Below are 23,711 nucleotides of genomic sequence, written 5' to 3'. Positions count from 1 at the left end.
GCATGTTTTAGAGGTCAATTACAAAGCAATGTTTTCCTCTCGGTTGCTGAGAGGGCTTTGAACAAGTTTCTTATTTTTAATTCAAATGATATTAGTAGAAAAGTTGCTTATAACTTCAGAACTATACATAACTAATACAGGAACTCACAAAGTGCTTATTCAAACATATTGCAAAGGTAAGTAATACTCAAGTTATGTAATGTGTGTATAGTGAAACAGTGAGGTATCCTTTATATATTCAGTCAATACATTATGATAAGTAATGTAATTCTAAAGGATTATACAGTTACAAAATTAAATGCATGTTATTGCTACAAAGTTAACAATACAAAGATTACATTTAGTCAAACATTTAGCTGGTCTTCTAAAATCACAAAGCTTTTATTTTGTTCCCTTCCTGCAGTAACTCCCTTTTTGTCTTCCTCTGTTCATAGTACTAACTTTTTCCCCAATAAGGATTTAGTGATCTGGAAGGAGATTGCAAATTCTCAGAATCTGTCTCTGTGAAATGGAAACGAGCAAAACAGGGGCATCTAGCATTTAGTTATTCTCATTCAGCTCAAAATCCCATATTGCATTTCCTTGTCAAGTGAAGCTAAGCTGAATTACATGACTTTCAAGTATTAAAATCTACATCAGTTACAAATAAGCACAACAATATATTCATTGATGAGTATAATTCAATTGTGAAATATCAATATCCCTATTCATCCTACAATGTTGCAGCTCAGGATTAGGAAGTGATAACTGGATGGTTACAAAAAGCAAACATTTCACATCCCCCATTGAGATGAGGCAGGTTTTGGCATTGCCACTTTTAAATAACTGTTCATCCCTCTTTGAAGGTACCAAGGGAGAATTCATTGAGTAGATTACATGGGAGAATTGTCCCATTGCTTTGTGATTTGATGATTTGTATGCTGAGCTAAATGGGAGATAAAGCAATTACTCCATACCAAGTTAGTGATTTCATTTACGTTGCTGAGTGCAACTACCTCTTTTTAGAAGGGGCAGAACAATTGAGCTCCAGTCCACTGATCTTAAGTTGAAGTTACCCTCTGAAATGGCCTAGCAAGCCATCTAGGTCGTGGATGGGCAATAAATTGCTGAGCCTGTTCTTCAGGAGGTTAACTATAGTCACCATATATCCACCTTTGCTTTTCATTGGTTCTCTGATATCATTTCGGATACCTACCATTAGTCCTTTTCTGACTGCAATATTTGGTGGCATGTAGCATCCAACCACAATTTCCAAGATTCACAAAAAAGTAAATTTTGAAGAAGGAAATATAGTGTGTATGGATAAGGGGGAGGGGTATGCTTTGGGCTGCATGTGTGCCACTTGGGTAATCAATGATGCTATGGAATCTGGAGGGATTATAGCTGACTAATATCCAATGAGGAGAAAGTAAGGACTGCAGATGCAGGAGATCAGAGTCAAGAGTGTGATGCTGGAAAAGCACAGCTGGTCAGCAGCATCCAAGGAGCAGCAAAATCGATGTTTCAGGCATAAGCCCATCATCAGGAAAGAAGGGCTCATTCCTGATGAAGGGCTTATGTCCAAAACATCGATTCTCCTGCTCCTTGAATGCTGCCTGATCAGCTGTGCTTTTCCAGCATCACACTCTTGACTCTGATATCCAATGACTGCTGTGAAGAATATGCACAAATGCAACTTGGGAAAGGATGAGATCAAGTTCAATTGTGATGGCCTTTGCTCACTACACAAATTACCCATGAGGGTGGGGACTGCTGACACCAAATGGATGTAAAATTCCTGGATGTGTTCATGTCAAATAATATTTGATTTGAAATGTAATTGTAAGCAAAGTAAACCCATTGAGGAGATCATAATATGTAACAGCAGAAGGCCATTCAGCCCATGCCATTCAATAAGGTAATTGCTGATCTGATAATCCTCAACTCTATTTTCCTGCCTTCACCTCACAGCCAGATTCCTTTACTGACCAAAAATCTGTCCATCTCAGCCTTTGTGGGCGGCACGGTGGCACAGTGGTTAGCACTGTTGCCTCACAGCGCCAGAGACCCGGGTTCAATTCCCGCCTCAGGCGACTGACTGTGTGGAGTTTGCACATTCTCCCCGTGTCTGCGTGGGTTTCCTCCGGGTGCTCCGGTTTCCTCCCACACTCCAAAGATGTGCAGGTCAGGTGAATTGGCCATGCTAAAATTGCCCGTAGTGTTAGGTAAGGGGTAGATGTAGATATAGGGGTATGGGTGGGTTACGCTTCGGCGGGGCAGTGTGGACTTGTTGGGCCGAAGGGCCTGTTTCCACACTGTAAGTAATCTAATCTAATCTAATATATTTAAACCACCAACCTTCACAGACTTCTGTGGTAAAGGATTCCTCAGATTCATTACCTCAAAGAAGAATTACTTCATGTCTGTCCTAAATGGGTCTACCCTTACTCTGACATTATGCCCTCTTGTCCTACACTTTCCCACAAATGGAAAGAAACTCTCTGAATCTAACCTATCAAGTCCTCTAAGGATTTTGTAACGTCATCTCTCATTTTCCAAACCTCAATGTGAATAGACTTAACCTATTCAACACCTCCTTAGAAAATTTCTCCATACCCTGAATCAACCTAGTGAACTTTCTCTGGACTACTTCCAGTGCCAGCATATCTTTCTTTAGACGAGGGGGCTAAAACTGCTATATATGATCAAATGAATATCACCGATCATTTGCTACAGAAGCATCACTAACCAGTGGTATGTTTTAGTGTTTTTACAATTATTGTAAGACTATTGGGAGAATTTGGCATAACATTAACATCCTCGTGGTCCAAAATAATCCAAGAAGCATGGCATTTCACCTACCTGAAGAGCAAACAACATAGGAGGCAAAGCATCAGTGAGTGATAAAAGTGAATTTGGCAAATATTATTCGGAACAGAAGGGGCCCAATTTTGTTTATCAGAGTCCTTCATAAACTACTAAAACAGGACGAATTAAATGAATACATTTGAACAACGTATAACCCACAAAAGTACATTTATACACATAATGCAACATTTTTGATATGAATGCATTGCTGTACCAAAATGTAAAACATAAACACCACTATTCAGTAAATATATTAAGTAATATTTAGTTCAGGTTGATGTTGCAATGTTAGCAATTAATCCCTACATTTTGCTGAAATTAATTATTTTGTTAACAATAGACTCCACAATCAGTCAGCTTTATTTGAATGATAGGCTTAGAATACAAGAAGCAAAGTCTTCAAAGGCAAATCCCATTAGCAAAGCCAGTCTTTGAACATTTGCAAACTGTTACATGGTGGTGAATTGAACAGACCACACTCACAAGCAGGAAGAAATATTCTGCAAGTTTCAACAGAATTTGCAAGAGATTGAAAATTAACTTTTGGATTATTCCTCCTACTAATGCAATTTTATTCAGCACTTTGTTGTAATAAAACAGAATCCCGACATCATAGTTCATTACAAGAAAAGAAAAACAATCTATTTTAATTATCAGAAAATTGTTTGCAGTATTTCTGGTCCTTTCGTAAAACAAAACCATCGGATTAATTATAATACACCACAGAATTATATCTCCAAATCATAAACACAATCACAGTGGCAATACTGTCACTCTGAAGGAATTTTTACTAAAACACAAATTTTAATGTGAAGATCTTTTTTTCCCACATTAGCTATGTAGATACATTATTTTCAGCATTTGTTTTACTTTAATAAACCATATTAGCACTCTTACGAATAGTGCGGCAGCATTCAGGTAATATGTAAATATACCAACACGAGAATGGCACATTGTATCTTCTCAACGGTCATTTGTGTAAAACTAGAAAATATAACAACAGGTTGTACTACCAAGATTCACAGAGTACTTGCATAAATGTTAACATTCATTGGATGTAAAAGTTAAAAAAATCATAAAGTGCTTTCAAGGTGAAATCTTATCCATTTACTCAGCAAAAGCCTTTTTAAAGCCTACTGTAGAGATTGACCAATTTCTGCAATTAGAGTAGTCAGTGTGTAAAATATTTATTATTTCTTGATTCACTTTATGAGAATGCAATGATCAATGGGCAATTTCTCTATTCACTTTACCCCTTCAAATTTCCTTTCTAATTTTCAGTATAGAATTTTTTGTTTCCCCTTATTTCACAACAGCGAGAAATTATCCCACACACGGTATGAATCTTCTGGTGTCTTGTTTATGCATAGCTATCATCACGGAAGCTAAATGACCATTGGTACATCAGTCAAGTCAGACGATGCAGTGGCTCCATATTGAAACATATAATTCAAACAGGAATGCTGTGTGTTGGATGTGCCTTTGAGCAGAACTTGTAAGGTTTGCTCTATCCCAGACTGTCCAGAAAAAATAAACCTTCCAGCATCCCAAATGTTAAACCACCTATAAATTTGGGACAAAAAGAATTCCCATCAGTGACCATCTGATGACTCAGGATCGCACTAAACATTATAGTGCAGAACTTTTCAGAAACAAATCTATTGGTTATCTTTAATATTCACTTCCATGAGCTGTCCATATTTATATAAAGCATGCCCAATGCCCAAGCAAGAATATTTAATCTGAAGTTTATTTACATGATATAGAAATATATTGGCAAATCAGAATCGATAAAGCAACATCATTTGCATGATTAGGCAATTGAGAAAAGTAATTAAATTAATATTATTATAGAATTATAAATTGTGCTTTTTCCATATTTCACCAACTTCTTTCTAATTTTAAACTGATGTTACTAGTATCTGAAACTTGAATTGAAGAAACACTGTGCAAAATAATATGTACAGAAGGTATGATTTGAGGCTCTTAAGAGATGAACTAATGCAACCAAGTTAAAAAACCTCTCGAGATTTCTCTCCAGAGTAAACTGATAGGAAGAACGGACTGACTATTATAAAATAAAATATACTGGTCCACATCTTCATATTGATGTCGTGCCCAAGCAAAAATAATTTTGCCATTTTCTCACGTGCCTTCTCATTGTGGGAGAAGATGAACACTGTCTGTTTTAGCTGGTAACTGTTCTCCTTGTTTAAGTTCCAGTTCACACACAACTGCACTTCACATCAGCTGATCTTTCTCTTTATTTTCCAATACCCCAGAAGACCAGAGGGAAAATAGGTACCCTTTAAAGATGTACTTTACCTCCCCACTGTTTTATGTAAATTCACAGGCTTGTGTGTGTTGGAGAAATTGTACAGATTAAACCACAGTGGGGAGTTAAAGTGGTACAGCTGGGGACAATAGAGGGAATCCCCTGGGATAGAATCTCTGTCCTGTCATTCTACATAGTACACCAGTTTACAAAGCATTGAATGGCTACAGCATAGAAGGCCAGTCCCTATCTGTTTCCTGGATCCCTGTAAATTTGTTCACTTTGTTAATTAAATGAATCTCTTTGCAGACCTTGAGTAAACCTCCCTAATACACTCTAGGTAATGCATTCCAGAACCTAATCACCAGCTGAAACAAAAACACATTTCTTCTTGTTGCTGTTGCTTTTGTTAAATCATTCACAAATCAGTGTACACTGGTTGCTTCTTAATAGTTTGAATGAGAAGTTTCCATGATCATTTCCACATGGACTAAGACCAGCAACAAATTCAAGGTCATAGGATGTTTGAAATATCGGAGGTATTCTTGATACAAAAAGCAATAATCTGTAAAACTGATACAGGAAAGCTGCAATAAAACCAGAAATGTTGGACATACTCAACACATTAGACAGCATCTGTGATGAGCGATGTAAGCAGAGGATGGGAATTCTGAAGCTAATAACTCACTGTCAGATGTCCCCACCCCAGAGTATATCCGCCAGTAAACCAGGCACAAGTCAGGAGTGGGATGGACTGTTCTCTACTTGCCTGGATGAGTGCAACATTCAAGTTACTTGACACCACCCAGGATAAAACAGCCTGCTTGATCAGCAATCAATTTAAACACTCACTCCCTTCCTCAATCACTGATCACAATGGCAGCAGTATACAACATGTATAAGATGGACAGCATCATTACTGAATATTTGACAGTACCTTCCAAACCCGCAATTACTTCTGCCTAGAATGACAAAAACAGCAGAATTGTGGGAACACAACTAGCTACAAGTTCCTCTCCAAGTCACACACCATCCTGACTTGGAATTGTACTGCCCTTCCTTCACTGTCACTAGGGTGTGACGTCCTGTTACTCTGTCCAGTTGACCACCACTTTCACCAGAGCAATTAGTGACTGACAACAAATGCAGGCCATGCCATGTTACATTGCATGAAAGAATATTTAAAGCAAGTCAACTTATTGCTCCCTACAGCCACTGCCTAATGTGCTGGGAATTTCCAGAATTTTCTGCTTTAATAATACTCCAAATAGACATAGGTAAATCTAAAACAATTCCTATCTTCCTTAAAATATTAAATTTTGTATGTGAACTCCCTTTTTGAAATCACAAAACAGTTGAGGCAGTAATTTGGAAAAAAAAAAATGGATATTTCACAACTTTGAAATAGTTAATTGAACAGGTTAGCAATCAGCAACAAGGTCTTTTTAATTTAATTTCTTAATAATCAGTTTAAAATACTAAGTTCCAACTGTGGCATTGCAAGTTCAAATTCAAGTATATTATACAATGTGTATATTCATCAGAATTTGATTGGGCCCCTACAGTTCAGTTTTGATTTTATGCACCAAGTCTTTCTGATCAATCTTATCCAGTTGTTGGTGCCACCGATTATACCCCAACAAAGCTATATTTTTAGCAGCAATGGCAGACATTTCCATGCTACTTGCTATCCATTCTACACCATTCAAATAATAGAGATTGTCATGTAGAACTATAGGAGGGATTCCTTTCATTGAGGTGTAATGAGGATATGCCAGCCAATCGGTGACTTGTACAGAGTAGTATGAAAGAAACAGTGTCTTCAATTGTTCTTTGGTGAGGGGTGATGGAGAGAAAACCTTCCATACAGCTGCTTCCTGTGGTTGTTTTCTTCTATAATTACTGGTGATATTCACTGGGCAAATACTGCTTGTACTAAACATAAAAAGCTTTGGGCTGTCGGTCGTTACAATTGCTGCAAACGGAAACAGCTTGGGATCTGGAAACCCAAAATACGAAGAATTGAGGTAACCATGCACTATAGAAACAATCATATGTTGGTAGTGACCAGGAAAATGTGTTACTGGTGGTGTCATGTCATTAAAGGTAATATTCGAGGTTTCCCGATGTAAAGGCGTCGCAATCACCACAATGTCATAGAAATCATAACCGCCTTCATCTTCATTTTCATACTTCAGTTGATAAAGGGACTTATCTCCTAAAGAAACAAAATGTTGAAATTATTCTTGGAAATAAACTGAATTTTGCAAACATATATTTTCTTAATCAACAATAAGCCTTGTGGAACACCACTTGTCAACGGTTGCCATCCTGAGAAGGACCCTTTTATCCCCACTGTTTGTTTTCTGCCAGACAGCCAAATTTCTATCCATGCTAGCACCTTGCTTCTAAAACCACAGGCCATTATCTTACTCAGTAGCCTCCTGTGTGGCACCTTGTCAAATGCCTTCTTGAAGTCCAGGTAGATAACATCCATTGGCTCTCCTTAGTCTAACCTGCTCATTACGTCCTCAAAGAATTCTAGCAGATTCATCAGGCATGACCTCCCCTTGATGAAACCATGCTGACTTTTCCCCATTTTACCATACACTTCCAAGTATTCAGAAATTTCATCCTTCACAATGGATTCTAGGATCTTACCCATGACTGAGGTTAGGCAAATCAGCATATAACTTTCCCTCTTTTGCCTTACTCCCTTTTTGAACAGGGGTGTCACGTTAGCGGTTTTCCAGTGCTCTGGGACCCTCCCTGATTCTAGCAATTCATGAAAGATCATCACTAATACCTCCACTTTCACTTCAGCCAACCCCCTGCGAACTCTGGGGTGTAGTCCATCTGGTCCAGGTTATTTATCCATCTTCAGGCTATTCAGTTTTTCTAGTACCTTCTCCATGGTGATGGCCACCATACTCAGCTCTGGCCCCTCACTCTCTTGAATTTTTGGGACGTTACTCGGGTCGTCCACCATGAAGACTAACGTGAAGTAATTATTCAATTCAGCCATTTCCTTGTTCCCCACTACCATGTCTCCAGCACCATTTCCCAGCAGACCAATGTCCACTTTTGTCTTTCTTTTGCCTTTTATATGTCTAAAGAAACTCTTACACTCTTCCTTTATATTACTGGTTAACTTACTCTCGTGTTTAATCTTCTCCCTCCTTATTTTCTTTGTTTGCTGCCCTCTGTTGGTCTTTATAAGCTTTCCAATCCTCTGATTTCCCACTGCCGTTTGCCACATTATATGCTTTTTCTTTTGCTTTTATGTTATCCCCAACTTCCTTACTCAGCCATGGTTGCTTCATCCTCTCTGTATCCATGCTTTTTTCCCCCCTCGGGATGAATTCCTGCTGTGTCTCCTGAATTACTCCCAGAAACTCCTGCCATTGTGGTTCTACTGTCTTTCCTGCCAGGCTCCTCTCCCAGTCAATTCTGCCCAGCTCCTCCCTCATGCCTGTACAGTTCAGCTGCAATACCATTACCTCTGATTCAATCTTCTCCCTCTCAAACTGCAGAGTAAATTCAATCATATTATGATCACCGCCCCCTAAGGGTTCCTTCACCTTAAGCTCCCTTAGCAAGTCTGCCTCATTGCACAACACTAACTACACTTTTGCCTATTCCCTAGTGGGATCCACCACAAACTGCTCCAAAAGCCTTTCTGTAGACATTCTACAAATTCCTTTTTTTCCAATCCACTACCAAAATGATTTTCCCAATCCGCCTACATATTAAAATCCCCCATGATCACTGTAACTTTGCCTTTCCTACATATCTTTTCTATCTCCTGGCGTATCTTGCGCCCAAGCTCCTAACTCCTGTTTGGGGGTCTGTACATAACTCCAACTATGGTTTTCTTACCTTTGCAATTCTTCTATTTTACCCACACAGATTCTACACCATCCTACCCTACTTTGTCTCTTACTATTGATTTAATTTCATTTCTTACTAATAAGGCAGCCCCACCCACTCTGCCCACCTTCCTATCCTTTCAACAGAATGTATATCCTTGAATATTCAGCTCCCAATCCTGATCCCCTTGCAGCCATGTCTCTGTGATGCCCACCTTGTCATACCTGCCAAGTTTGATCTGTGCCACAAGGCCATTTACCTTATTCCTTATATTGTGTGCATTCAGATAAAACACTTGCAGTCCTGTATTAACACAAGACTCATTGTCATTCGTTTGTCCAGTGTGCTTGAAGTTTGATTGCTAACCCTTTCCATATACTTTGTCCTATTTGTGCCTGTGCTGGGAGATTTTAATAACCACTCCTGCATTCTACACTCTTACCTCCTCCTTTAATTCAGGTTTTCTCATTTCCCCTATAACTGAGCACTTATGTTAAAGCCCTGCATACAACCCGTGATATGCGACTCACTAGGACTATGGTCCCTGCACGGTTCAGAGGAACACCGTCCCATCTGTTCTTCCCTTGTACTGACGCTAATGTCTCATGAATTCAAACCCATTTCTCCCACACCAATCCTTTGAGGGAAGCATTTACCATCTTAATCTTATTGACCCTGTGCCAATTAGCTCATGGATTAGGTAGCAATACAGAGATTACTACCTTTTTTGGTTCTACTTTTCACTTTAGCTCCTAGCTGTTCATACTCTTTTAGCAGAACCTCTGCCCTAGTTTTGTCTATGTTGTTGACATCTACATGGACCACAACCACTGGGTCTTTACCCTCCTACTCTAAGTTCCTCTGCAGCTCAGATAAGATATCCCAAACCTGAGCACCAAGCAGGCAACACAACCTTCAGGATTCATGATCCTGGTCACCGAGAACAGTGTCTGTGCCTCTAACTAGACTATTTCTCCTCTCTCCCCCCACTTGAATGGCTCCCTGCACCACAGTGCTGTGGTCAATCGGCTCAGTCTCCCTGCAGTCCCCATTCCCATCCACACAGGGAGCAAAACTCTTGAATCTGTTGGACAAGGACAGGACCTGAGGCTCCACTGGATCCCTCTACCTGCCTCACCCACACCCTCCTGTCCCTGACCACTGGCCAAATTCGAGTTAGTTAGTCTAAGAGGTGCGACTGTCTCCTAAAACACAGCATCCAGGTACAACTCTCCCTCTCCCTGATGTGTCGCAATGTTTGAAACGCAGACTCCAGCTCATTGACTCTGAGCTGGAGTTCTTCCAGCAACCAACATGTACTACAGACATGGTTACTGGGAATTACAAAAAGGTCCACCAGCTCCCACATCATGCAGAACCAAATCACCTGACTCTTCATTCTATTTTATTTCATTTGTTTGAATTTGTTTTTGTTTAATTTTTAACTGTTTCTGTATCAATGCTTATGCAAGTTTTAAGTAATAAATAAGTCGTAATCAATAAATTAAAGACTTAAATTTAGCAGACCCCTTATTAGACAATCAAATCACAGCCCTCCTGTGATGTCATTTTTCAGTTTCTCCTCAGTCGGAACAATTTCGAATCGGAATCTCTTACTTTTCCAGATTACTCTCCATTCGCTCCCACTCGGCTCCAGTCCCAAAGTGCAGGCCCCAAATCCACGAGCTAAGTTTTTATAATCTCTTACCTTCCCAGACTGCCCTCTGTTCGCTCCAGCCCCAAAGTGCAGGCCCCAATATGTGGGACTGGTGAGAGTGTGGGGAGTGTCATGGTGATTACACATGAATATCTGCCATAATGGGTTCTTCTTTTAGAGTCATAGAGTCACAGAGATTTTCAGCATAGATACAGACCCTTTGGTCCAACCCGTCCATGCCGACCAGATATCCCAACCCAATCTAGTCTCACCTGCCAGCACCCAGCCCATATCCCTCCAAACTCTTCCTATTCATATACCCATGCAGATGCCTTTTAAATATTGCATTAAATCTTTAGGTGATGGAATCTGACTCACAAAGGTGATGGAATCTGACTCACTTTTAGCCTTTGAACTTTTTGTGTTGTCCTTACCACTGGCATTAACATATTCATAAATTGGCTCAATATTTCTTTCAAGATATGTTTGGTCAAATAATTCAAAAACAAACTGTCTGAAAAGATCATTTCTAACTACGTGGGGGCCATATTTTAGGTGCAAACTTTCTATTATGCATAGATTTTATGTAAATTTTTTCAAACCTCCACATCATTGTAATAAGGCATAATATTTGTTCATTCCTGATCCTACCCAAACAAAAAACAGGAAGGGGAGTAAAGTACAAACATTTCAAAGTGCCATCCAAGCTCTCTGAGTTAAAGATCCACTGCTGTCCAATCGGTAAAGTAGAGGAAATGTGCAGCAGTTTGCATATGATACTAGATAACTTACCAAAATCCCAGCTAATATTGTAACAGCAGATCTTGAGGATATGAAACCTGAATACAGATGCTCTTTATAACTTAGGCGGCAATAAAATGGCTTCTCAATGCAAATAGCATGACAAAATGGTTTAGTGTCATAGAGATGTACAGCATTCTAGGCTGCAAATTGACAATTCTGCTAAAGCTGCATAAAATGGCTTTTAAGTTACTAATGAATAATTCTGCTATATCTGCATAATTGACTAACCACAGTCTGCTTCAATAGAAATTAGCAGACAATGCTCCCTGTACAGCATATATAAAACTAGACTAGATAAGACATTACTGGTCATCCTAACTGATCTTCAGATACAGGTACAGTGGCTCAGTTAGTGAGATAAGGGTGGTCTGAGTGTTGGAAAACTAAGATGGTTCCTAGGAAGTATCACTGGATCAAAGTAACTGTCAAATAAAGCTGTATCCTGTATTGATTGGTAATTGTTTGAATGTACTATGTGATCATGGCCTATACCCTTCTTTAAGAAAAGTATAAAACTGTCCTTGTTTTAAGTCAAGCAAGTGTATAACCTCAGTGTTTCTGGACACTCTGTGCCCGGCCATATGAAAAATAAAGAGTGAAGTCTTAAAAGCCATACCTATTCCAAGTGTTTATTGACCGATCGCAGAACTGAGACACCCCTGCTGGGGGTGCAGATCTTCAATTTTGTGCTGATAACATATCCTTTAAAAAACAAACAATCCGGTTTTTTGTAGTGTGCCTTCACTGACAATTGCTCAGTTATTCAGTGTATGAATAGGCCTTCCATCTAATCATTAAGTATACACTTGGTGGCTGCCTGGGACTCCTTTTGGTGGCTTCGGTGGCTGTTTCTATCAGCTTCAGTTTGGATTTCCTTGTGGCAGCTTCAGTCAGTTTGTGACTCCATGCAATGTTTTCTTCAGCATCATGGCTGCATCCAGCCCGGGATACATTTTCTGAACTTTTATTCTGTTATTTTTCTCATTTATGTTTACGATTTTGTATTTTTGAAGGTCTGTAATGCTTCTTATTTCTTTATTTTTCTAATTTCTTTTCCCTAAGAATTTGTACCTAGGTACTTTTGTATCAAAGATGGTGCTGTAAGTAGTGACTTGTAAACTTTTCACTGTACTCATGTGAGTATATGACAATAACGCTAATTCAATTAAATGTAATTCCTTTCTTACCTGATGGGTGCAGAGAAATTGAAGTCACTGTGGTGTGGGCAACATTGACTTTTGCTGAATCAAGTAACTGGGAACAAACCAGTTTATTTCCTCCTTCCACTGCCCAAAGGCCAGCTTGGACCCCTGCTATTGATACTGCTCCTACACAAAGAGAGAATAAAAATCATTAGAATAATGATTTTTGACTTAAATTTACATTTCAGAAATGCAAAGCAATTTTCCCAGATGGTCAACGTGGGAAAATTGCAGTAAGCTTTCACTCTGAAATGAATCCAAATTCCATTTTACTTGATTTCCAACTAACTCAGCAAGCCAAATAACTTGCAAAATAACCTGCACCCTGTTAGATATATGAAGCTGTCTCCTGGAGTCTAATCTCCATTGCCTGATGAAGGTGACTCACACTAGGCTTCCTTGCATCATAGTCACGACACACCTGAAAACGTTGTTCCCAGAGTCATCCTGAAAGTTGATTTTCAGATGCAGGTTTATAGACAGCACACTAATTATTACAGATAAATAGATTCTAGCAACAGGTAAATAATTAAATTAATTCTACAAATTAAAATTCTAAACTGACCAGGAAAACAAGACACGTGTAGCAGGTAACTGAGAAAACAGCTCTGTTGTCTTTGTTCTTAAGATCTGTTGGGTTGGCTCTTGCTGATCCAAGATTTCTCCTCAACCTTCCATTTTTTTCCCCTCAAAAGCATTTGCTGGCTTGCAAGTGGCACAGGGTGGCTGTTTCACTCATGAACGGTTTCTGACTTATTCAATTTAAAGTCACAACTTGTCACATCTGCATAAGGAAAGCTAAGCTGTTTTCCTAGATAATTTACTGCAGAGAACTGAGAGATTTTCTTCATGCTGCATTTGTTTCTCTTACAGTTTATCTAGCTTCTCTTCGTCTTGTTCACAGCCCAAGCTGTTGTTACCTGGCAACCAAATGGATGGCTGTGGACAGGTAGAGGACCTTTGTCATTGATAATTGGCAACCAGTCCACAACAGTCAGCTTCCCTTGTAAACAAACCATTAGTTCCCGTTCGTCTGCAAATTGCTGACACCACCAACTACTCAAACAGGTTCACAACAGGTACGGATTGCTTAATTTCAACACACTTCAAAATTCTCATTTCAGTCCACAGTTTTAAGAAGCACAAATATAAAAACATAGTGGAATGTGGGTAGTGTTCGTCACGACTAATCCAGCCCACAGCAAGCAACTATAAATGCACACATGAAGCAGTAGTCATTCGGGATATTTTGGAAAGCTATAAGGCAACTAGTGACAGGGAATAAATGCTGGCCAGCCAGTGATACCCACATCCCAAAAATAAATTTTAATAATAGCAAGGGCCTTGAAGTGAGTGGACATGGCTAAATCTGCTCACAGACAATTAGACAACCCTAGAGAATGAGAATAACTTGCTGCTCCAATTAAACTTATTTTTCTTAGTGCCCATTCTTGCAGAGTGTTGTTTAACTTTTAAGTAATTTTAATCCTGTTTGTTCTATTGTGAGACAGAAAGTGCACCAGCTGTGTACAGCAGGATAAGCACATAACTCAATAGATTACATTCAAACAAGAAATTGCAACTGAAAAAAATGTTCCTTTAAAATTTGGTATTTATTTCTAATTCAGTTCCAGGAAGTTTACTTGAGACTATATGGCTCAAGATAAACTAGTTAATCTTTGTCAGTATGATATTTCCTTATGCTAAACAGGTTAAGTGTTTTTCTAAAACTCTGGCACGACAATTCATTTGTTCTGAAGTTCTTCCTTGAGAAGATCAAACTTGAAAGTAATAAATTTGAAATTTTAAAACTTCTTTAAAAAGTCTTTTTTAAAATATAACCTATTTTTCTAATCAACCTGTTCAGAGATGCTATTTAGAGACATGCAGGGCAGATGGGACTTGAACACAGGCTTCCCAGTCCAGGGGTAGAGACATTGTCACTAAGCTTCAACAAAACTTGCTTGAGGGTGGAATTTAATGAGGGAGACAGGGGGTCTCAGACTATCCGTCACCAAAACAGGCTGCAGGCAACCTACCTCCATGACCTCCCATGGAGGTCATTAAATTTCTTTTATTATGCAATGGATAGAAATCCTGCCCCAAGAGCTACCAACTAACCAGAGGCTGGCGTCTCTCCATCACCAGGAATGCCACCTGGAACAACAGTTGCCCTTGGGACTACACTTTGGCCTTTAGAAGGGTCGTTGTTCTGCAGACAGCCCACATCCCAATGTCTGGTACCTGTGATCCTGTCCTTTGAACAAGCATTCCTCCCATCAACCTACTTCCTGATCTAACAAAACTAAAATACTGTGGATGCTGGAAATCTGAAATAAGAACAGAAATTGCTGAAGAAACTAAACTATTTGATCTGGAAACATCTGCAAGAGAGGGAATCAAAAGTTTACAAGTATGATATGACTCTCCTTCAGAACTGAAGGGAGATTTCTCCAGAACTGTGAAATTAGAAGTTAATGCTCTCTTAGAAGTTAATTTAAACTAATATAAATTAAACTAGGTTTCCACACAATACTATTGTTTTACTGTCCAGCTGGTTAGATTTCAAATATGGAATAATGCACAGATACCAACCATAAAGCAAACCAATACAAGCACTAACATGTAGATATAGGTACCATATCAGAAGCTAAAACTGAAACGTCTAAAAGAAAGGTACATATGTATACTTTAAACATCTCTATTTCTGGTGGATTTTAAATGCTATAATCAAAGTCGATTTATACACAATGTCTGGAATCTGAAACAAAATCAGAAAATGCTTCAAATGCAGATTTGCCTTTGGAACAGATCAGTATACAAACGGAGAAAAAAAGGGAGTTGAAATTTCAAAAGCCTTTTCTCAGAACTGAGATTGTAAAGCTGCTTCAATGTTAATCAAACACAAACTGAAAGTGAGCCAAATAGGTCAAGTCATCAAATACGTAAAAGTAGATCTACAGCAGAATCTCAAAAGGTAAAGAAGGAAGAAAATTTAGAGATTAGGCCCTGCACAGTTTGCGATTATAGCCATCAATGTTACACAGAAGAAAACAGAGTTGAATGAGAGACCAGAATTGGAGGAAAGTGAAGCCCCGGAGCATAGGAAGGCCGGAAGAAGAAGAATTCTTGTATTCTTTTGGATAAATTCTAAGCAAAGATTTTTGTGGGCGTATCATATTGTCATTTTAAACTCATTTGGCCTCCCTTCTCAGTATGAGGCGGGAGTAAACTTCTCAGATTTTGATGTCAATTGATGACAGTTGAAAGCAGTTCACAATGCCCTTACCAGAAAACACACATCAAATGTTAAATTCCAAAGGTTTTGCAAAAACCATATGAAATTTAGTTGAGCTTCTTTAAAGACACACACTTTAATCTGTTTTATTATCACAACATACAATATTTTTAGCGAAAGTGTAATTCAGAGTAAACGTAACCACAAATTCATCGTTTTTACCGCAGGCAAGCCATTTGCAATGATGTGCAAGTTGCATTTTAAATGCACAAAGGACATTTCTCGGCAGAATAATTCAAATTCAAGGCATCTGTTTGAGTCGAAAAGAAAATGCTAAGGCAACTTCTAATTTGGTTAAACTGTTCGTGGGACAAGGAGTATTGCTGACTAGCCCAGTATTTCTGTCCAACCAGAATAGCCCTGGAGAAGACAATGAGAGACCTGAAGAAGGGTTACACCCAAAACGGTGACTTCTCCACCTTCTGATCCTGCCTGGCTTGCTGTGTTCTTCCAGCCTCCTTCTTTTCTACCCTGGTGAAGATAGTAATAAGCTGTCTTCTTGATTGAACCACTGCTGTCCTTGGGATGTGGGAACACACACAGTACTGTTAGGGAGGAAGTTCCAGGAATTTGTTCCTTCACTGCTGCTTGGTCAATGATGTATTTCCAAGTCAGGATGGTGTGTGGCTTAGAGGGCAACTTGCGGGTTGTATTACTAAGTGTCCATCCAGATGGTAAAAGGTCTGGGTTTGGAAGGTGTTTTCAGAGGCCTTTGATGAGTTACTGCAATATATCTTGTAGATGGTATACCCAACGGCTGCTGTGTGTCAGTGGCGAAGAGAATGAGTTTCGAACATGGTGGACAGCTTTATCCTGGATGATGTCAAGCAAGTGGTGGATTCAATCACACTCCTGACTTGTGCCTTGTAGATGAAAGACAGGCTTCAGTGAGTCAGGAGTGAAGCTATCAAACAAAGATTCCTAGCACAAAGAGAAAATGCTGGAAAATCTCAGCAGGTCTAACTGACCCTTTGTCAAAGTTAGACTTGAAACATCAGCTCTTTTCTCTCCTTACAGATGCTGCCAGATCTGCTGAGATTTTCTAGTATTCTCTCTTTTGGTTTCAGATTCCAGCATCCACAATAATTTGCTTTTATAAAGATTCCTAGCCTCTGTCCTACTTTTTTTTAAAAAAAGTATTCATTTGTGGGATATGGGTGTCTAGGCTGGCCAACATTTATTACCCAGCCCTTGTTTCCCTTGAGACATTAGTGATAAGCTGCCTTCTTGAACTACTGCAGTCCATCTGCTGTGGGTTGATGCACAATGCCCTTAAGCGAGGGAATTCCAGGATTTTGACCCAGCGACAGTGAAGGAACAGCTTCCAAGTCAGGATGGGGAGTGGCTTGGAGGGGAACTTGAAGGTGGTAGCGTTCCTATATTTCTGCTGCCCTTGTCTTTTAAATGGAGGTGGTTGTGGGTTTGGAGATATCTTGCAGATAGCTCATACTGCTGCTACTCAGCGTTGGTGATGGAGGGATTGGATGTTTGTGGATATGGTGCCAATCAAGTGGGTACGTTGTCCTAGATGGTGTCAGAGTTGATAATGGTGTGGCGCTGGAAAAAGCAAAGGAGGTCAGGCAGCATCTGAGGAACAAGACAGTCGATATGTTGGGGCTGCACTCAACCAGACAAGTGGGAAATATTCCATCACACTCCTGACTTGTGCCTTGTAGTTGGTGCACAGGCTCTGGGGAATCAGGAAGTGAGCTACTCGCTGCTGTATTCCTAGTCTCTGACATGCTCTTGTAGCCACCGTGTTTATGTGGTGAACCCAGTTGAGTTTCTGGTCAAAGATAACCCCTAGGACATTGATAGTAGGGGTTTCAGTGATGGTAATGTATTGAATGCCAAGGGACAATGGTTAGATTGTCTGTTTTTGGTGATGGTCATTTGTGTGGCCAGAATGTTACTTGCCAATTGTCAGCCCAAGCCTGGATATTGTCCAGATCTTGTTGTATCTGAACAAGGACTGCTTCAGTATCTGAGGAGTCATGAATGATACTGAACATTGTACGTTATGCAAACATTGGTGAACATCCCTACTTCTGACCTTATGACAGACCTTCTGACCTTGATGAAGCAGCTAATGGTTGAGCTTAGGTAGCCATGTATTTATGTGGCTAATCCAGTTCAGTTTCTGGTCAATGGTAATCCTAGATATGGACTATGGCAATGCCATTGAATCTCAAGGGGTGATTGTAAGATAGTCAGCACTGGTACTAGTGTAATGCCAATTTCATTTTTCAGCTGAAGCCTGGATGTTGTTCAGCTCTTTCTACTTATGGACACAGACTGCTTCAATATCTGAAGAATCACTGATGGTCTGAACTTGTCACAAGCATCAGTGAATGTCGCACTTTTGACCATATAAAAGGAGGAGAGATCATTAATGAAGCAGCTGAAGATGCTTGGGCCTAGGGCACTACTCTGAGGAACTCCTGTAGATGTCCTAGAACTGAGATAATTGACTTCCAACAACCACAACTATCCTCCTTTGCGCAAGGTAGGATTCCAACCAGCAGAGATATCCCCCTCCAACTCACACTGACTGCAGCTTTGCTGGGAAGTCTTGATGTCACATTAGGTCAAATGCAACTTAACCTTCAGGGCAGTCAGTCTCACCTCAACTGCAGGGTTCGGCCTCTTGATGCTCTTATAAGGCTGTAAATGGACCAGGAGGTGAGCGACTCTTGCAGAACCCCAAATGAGCAGGTTATTCCTTTGCAAGTTCTGCGTAATTGTAGTATCGGCAGCCTCTTCCAATCACTGTGCCAATGATGGAGTCTAGTCCGATAGGGCAGTGATAGGCCGAGTTGGAGATGTATGACTTTTGTGTACAGCAGATATCTGCAGCACAGCTAGATCAGCACCACAAGTCTTCAGTACTTCTGCTGTAACATTCCTCAGGTCCCCCTGCCTTTGCAGTATCTAGTGTCTTCAGCTGTTTCCAGATACCACATGGTGTGGATGGAATTGGCTGAAGACTAGCCTCAGGATGAAACCAAAATGGATAGGAACACAGGAATTGGCGTAAGCCATTCAGCCCATTGAGCCTGCTCTGCCATTTAGTATTATTGCTGATGAAACACCTCAATGCCTTTTACCAAGATTCTCCCTACAACTCTTTTCCTTTGACAGTCAAAAATGAAATCAACCTCTACTTTAAAAAGAGAGTGTGTACTCTGGGGTAGAGAATTCCAAAGATTTCTTGGAACCTTTGTAAAAATAATCAGAGTAAAATGAAATTCTCCCCTGTACTAAATGACATTCCCTGTTCAGCTTTTTTTTTGCAGCCACCTCACACCCCCCATCCTCATCATCACTGAGATTGGGGATATTTGTGCAGCCTCAAGCTCCTGTTAATTGTTTAATTGTTCACCATTACTCATGACTGGATGCAACAAACTGCAGAACTTAGATCTGATCAGTTTGTTGTTTGCTGTTGTCACTTAGCCTTCTCTATTGAACTGTATTCCACTATTTAGCAGGCAAGTGCTCCTCCACTGTAGCTTCATCAGGCTGACATAACTTGCAGTATGCATTGTTGTTTCCTGGCAGGCAGTCCTGCACTCTTCATTCAACAAAGGTCAATCCCTTGGCTTGTTGGCAATTGTACTGTAGCCCTACATCATAAGCCCTACATTACAGATTGTGTGGTAGTATAATTCTGCTGCTGCTGATGGTGAATGTTGCCTCACAGACATACAGGCTTGAGTTGCTAGATATGCTCAAAGTCTATCCCATTTACCATAGTGATTATGCCAGACAACAAAATCGAAAGTATTCTCAATGCGCTCATAGCCTGCTGCAGTCCCAGTCTAGCATCTATACGCTTTAGGACCAGTAGTAGTAGTGCTGCTGATGAGCTATTCTTGGTGATAGGCACTGAAGCTCTCCACCCAGATCACATGGTGTTCCTTCTCCATCCTCAGTGCTTCCACCCAATGGTGTTCAGCAGCAGGAGCACTGATTCATTAGCGGAAGGCAGGGCAGTAGGTGGTAATTAGTAAGTGGTTTCCTTGCCCTTCATGCGGCCTGAAGTCAATGTTGAGGACTGCCCTAAAAACCCCCTCCCAACTATATACCACTGTGCTGCCATCTCTACTGGATCCATCCTGCCAGTGGGACAGAACAAAGCTAGGAACGGTGAAGGAGTTTTCTGGGGCTTGTCTTTAAGGTATGATTCCACAGATGTGACTATATCAGGCTTTCGTCTGAGTAATCTGTAGGACAGCTCTCCCAAATTTTGGTCCGGAACCCAGGATACTGGAACAAAGGTCAATAGGCTGTGTTTACCATTGTCACATCGAGGGCCTAAGTCAATGCCAGGTGGTCCATCCCGTTTCTTCCATTTCTCATCTTCAGATAAGTCCACATGTAGAGTCACAAGATTCAATTTTGGAATTTAAACAACTCTCACACATAAATAAATAAAACTCATATGTTGTTGAATCATTTCAATTTGAGAATGCAGCTGCAGATATGGATAAATTTTGGGAAATGAGTAAAGACCAATATTATGACACAGAAGTCTTCCCTCACAGTTTTCTGAGCAATGGAGGTGAAATGACTGAGGTAGAGTTGTGGTCAATCTTCAATCTTTGCAGAGCTGGTAGCTCCCAGATCTACAAATAGGGCCCCACTGCTTGATCTAGGAAGCCAGTCTAAAGAGGGGCTAGTGAAAGGAAAAAAGGCTGCAGCTCCTTGTCATTATCCAAATTACAGCACTCCAAGCTGCACAGTGTGGAAATGGGACAGACAGAATGTTGAGCTGCTTTCGGTTAAGGTTGATCTTGGCGTTTTGTAAACACCAGAGGGTGCTTACAGAACTGCACATCATCAAACTACAGAAAGAGACTGCATAAAATTAGTGACAAATGAAAAGCGCGTTTTTTTTCTTGGACAAGAGATCTCAAAATTCTAATTTGCTTTCTCAATTCCATCAGGCTAATTTCATGCCTCAGTGACTCCATTTGATTTCCCCTGACAGCTCACATTGTCATGGTAAATTTAAGCTTCAGTGTTCAGTAGTGATAAAGCGTCCAAATTTTAAAAGCTTCCAATCGCTTTTCACTCCTCACTTGAACTTTAATCTAGTAATTTAAGTAATAGCATTGTTCTGTCAGATAATAGAAAGCTCCAGAGTTTCTAAGAAAACTACCATTTGAGTCTTGTCCCTTGAGATTTTACTGCATTAGAAGCAACATATAAACAGACTTTTATGTTGACCTTTAAATGCAATGTTATCTCTGTAGACAAAATGAGTTACAAAATTGAGATTCCCAGAACAATTAATGTGGGAACATCTACTTCACCGGCATATAAGAATGTACAAATATAATTCATTTAACAATTGAATATTGCAACATATTGACTAATAAAAATATTGAGCATGTACTGCAAGACTCCATCCAGCATCTAACCATATTACTGCATTTTATCTTCAGACATAAATGATTAAACAGTGCAAGGCATTCAGAAGTTAAATGGAGCTAATTCACCCATTTAAAACCTCAAGAAATTCAGATAGCATCTGTATAAAAGTTTTATTGAGGCAGCACAGAATTCAGCTGCTGGGTGCTTCAATGTACTAAATCTCTTTCACAAGCCAAACCAAATCCTGTCAAATCTCCCAGTTGGCTCCAGCCATAAGTTTACAAATAACTACTATTGAGTGCAAAATTTTTTTTGTCAGGTCACAGCTCCCCCTACTTCTTATCAATCATAGAAAGTGCTAGCAGTAAGAACACAGGTCCTGTTGAATCAGCCGGTCAAGTTAAGAGCTTTCCAAGCATCAATTTTATCCACGAACTGGAGCATTATTAGACAGAATTATGCTCGGATTGTTTCATAGGCAGCACTCCCTGTTGGAAAGAAGCGGAGGTTCTGAGTTGGTAACACCTGGAATTATATTTAGATAGTCAGATTGGAACAATGAGGCTCTATCATGTGACAGGGCTTCTCTCAGCAAACGCTGTTAATAAAGAGTCATAAAAGAAGGATATAAACTGTTTCCATTCGGAATCTAATCTATTGGCCAAGCCCATTGCTGATGATGTAGCTTGCATGTGCGCGTTTCCTTTTATTATTGTCCAGTTTGCAACTGCAGAAGTTTAAAAAAAAATCTGGAATTTAAACTTAGATAAATTATGCCAGCATGGAGTGATTGTGCACATTCAGTATCAGACCAAATTACAATATTAAATGATTGATAAAGTGACTGAAATACGGAACTTGCCATTAGTAGATACCCATATAAAGATGCTTTATTTAATCACAGACACAGAAAAGAAGAAACTCCACCCTTACATTTTTTGCTATTAAGTACATCACTTTTTGGACAATTAAAATTGGAAGAAATTTTGGTCATAGCAGCTGATAAGTTACTGTACAGACACAATAAAAGCAGGACATCCTTTGCTGATAAGAAGTTAAGCAAATCAATAAACTGTGTAAGTTTTGCCTAAAAAAGCTAACACCCTCATACATCTAGAAAATCAGGGAGCCTGTCAAGTTATCTTATTAAAATATGTCCCACTCATGGGACGTGGGCATCAAAGGCTGGCCAGCTTTTATTGCTTGTCGTTACTTACCCTTGAGAAAATGGTGGTGTGCTGTAGGTAGACCTACAATGCTACTGGGGAGGGAACTTCAGACTTCTGACCCAGTGACAGTGAAGAAAAATGACATCTTTCCAAATCAGGATGGTGAGTGGCTTGGAAGGAAACTTGCAAGTGGTTGTGTTCCCAAGTACCTGCTGCCCTTATCCTTCTAGATGCAATTGGCTGTGGGTTTGTAAAGTGCTGCCAAAGGATGAGTTGGCAAATTTAAGTAATGTACCTTGTAGATAACACACACTGCTGCTATTAAGCATTGGTGGTGGAGGAACTGGCTGCTAGTGAATGTGGTGCCAAATGGGCTGCTTTGTCCTGGAAGGTGTAAAGATTCATGAGTGTTGTTGGAGCTGCACCCATCCAGGCAGGTGGGGAGTATTCCACCACACTCTTGACTTGTGCCTTATGGATGATGGATAAACTTTGGGGAGTTAGGAGGCAAGTTACTCACTGCAGTATTCTTGTCCTCTGACCTGCTCTTGCAGTCACTGTTTCTCTGTGGTGAATCCAGTTGAGTTTCTGGTCAATGTTAACCCCAGGATCTTTATAGTGGAGGATTCAGTGATGGTAATACCATGGTATTGACAAGGATAATGATTAGATCGCACCTTATTGGCGATGGACATTGCCTGGTGTTTGTGAGGCCAGTATGTTACTTACGACTTGTCAGCCCCAGCCTGGATATCATCCAGATCTTGTTGTATTTATACATGAATTGCTTCAGTATCCGAGAAGTCACCAATAGTGCTGAACGTTGGCAAATATTCCCACTTCTGACCTTTTAGTGGCGGGAAACTCATTCACAAAGCAGCTGAATATGGTTGGGCGTATGGCACTAGCCTGAAGAACTCCTGCAGAGATATCCTGGAGCTGAGATGGCAGACTTCTTCCTAGTGCAAGGTAAGATTCTAACCAGCAAACAGTTTGCCCCCAATATCCATTGATTCCAGTTTTGCGAGAGTTCCATGATGCCCCCCTCAGTTGAATGCAGCCTTGATGTCAAGGGTTGTCACTCTCACCTGCCCTCTGGAATTCAGCTCTTTTGTCCACCTTTGAACCAAAACTGCTATGAGGTCAGAAGCTGAGTGGTCCTGACAGAATACAAACTAGCATCACTGAGCAGGTTATTGCTAAGCAACTG

General features: G+C 40.1%; 1 protein-coding gene across 2 annotated transcripts in view; it reads right to left on the bottom strand.

Annotated features, from left to right (window-relative positions):
• Positions 1-3,189: 3,189 nt before the first annotated feature.
• The window catches only part of LOC140492151 (prenylcysteine oxidase 1-like), a 49,334-nt gene continuing 28,812 nt past the window's right edge, over positions 3,190-23,711 (bottom strand). The window contains exons 5-6 of one of the 2 annotated variants that reach the window (XM_072590979.1): positions 12,641-12,781; positions 3,190-7,340 (exon numbers count right to left, since the gene is read on the bottom strand). In XM_072590979.1, the coding sequence (XP_072447080.1) occupies positions 6,682-7,340; positions 12,641-12,781 (800 nt within the window). In that variant the 3' untranslated portion in view covers positions 3,190-6,681. Of the gene's footprint in view, positions 7,341-12,054; positions 12,156-12,640; positions 12,782-23,711 lie in introns of those variants that run through there. The other variant, XM_072590980.1, reaches the window with a different exon arrangement.

The sequence above is a fragment of the Chiloscyllium punctatum genome, chromosome 20 (assembly GCF_047496795.1).
Source record: "Chiloscyllium punctatum isolate Juve2018m chromosome 20, sChiPun1.3, whole genome shotgun sequence".
NCBI lineage: Eukaryota > Metazoa > Chordata > Chondrichthyes > Orectolobiformes > Hemiscylliidae > Chiloscyllium > Chiloscyllium punctatum.
This window is presented reverse-complemented; position numbering and strand designations above follow the sequence as displayed.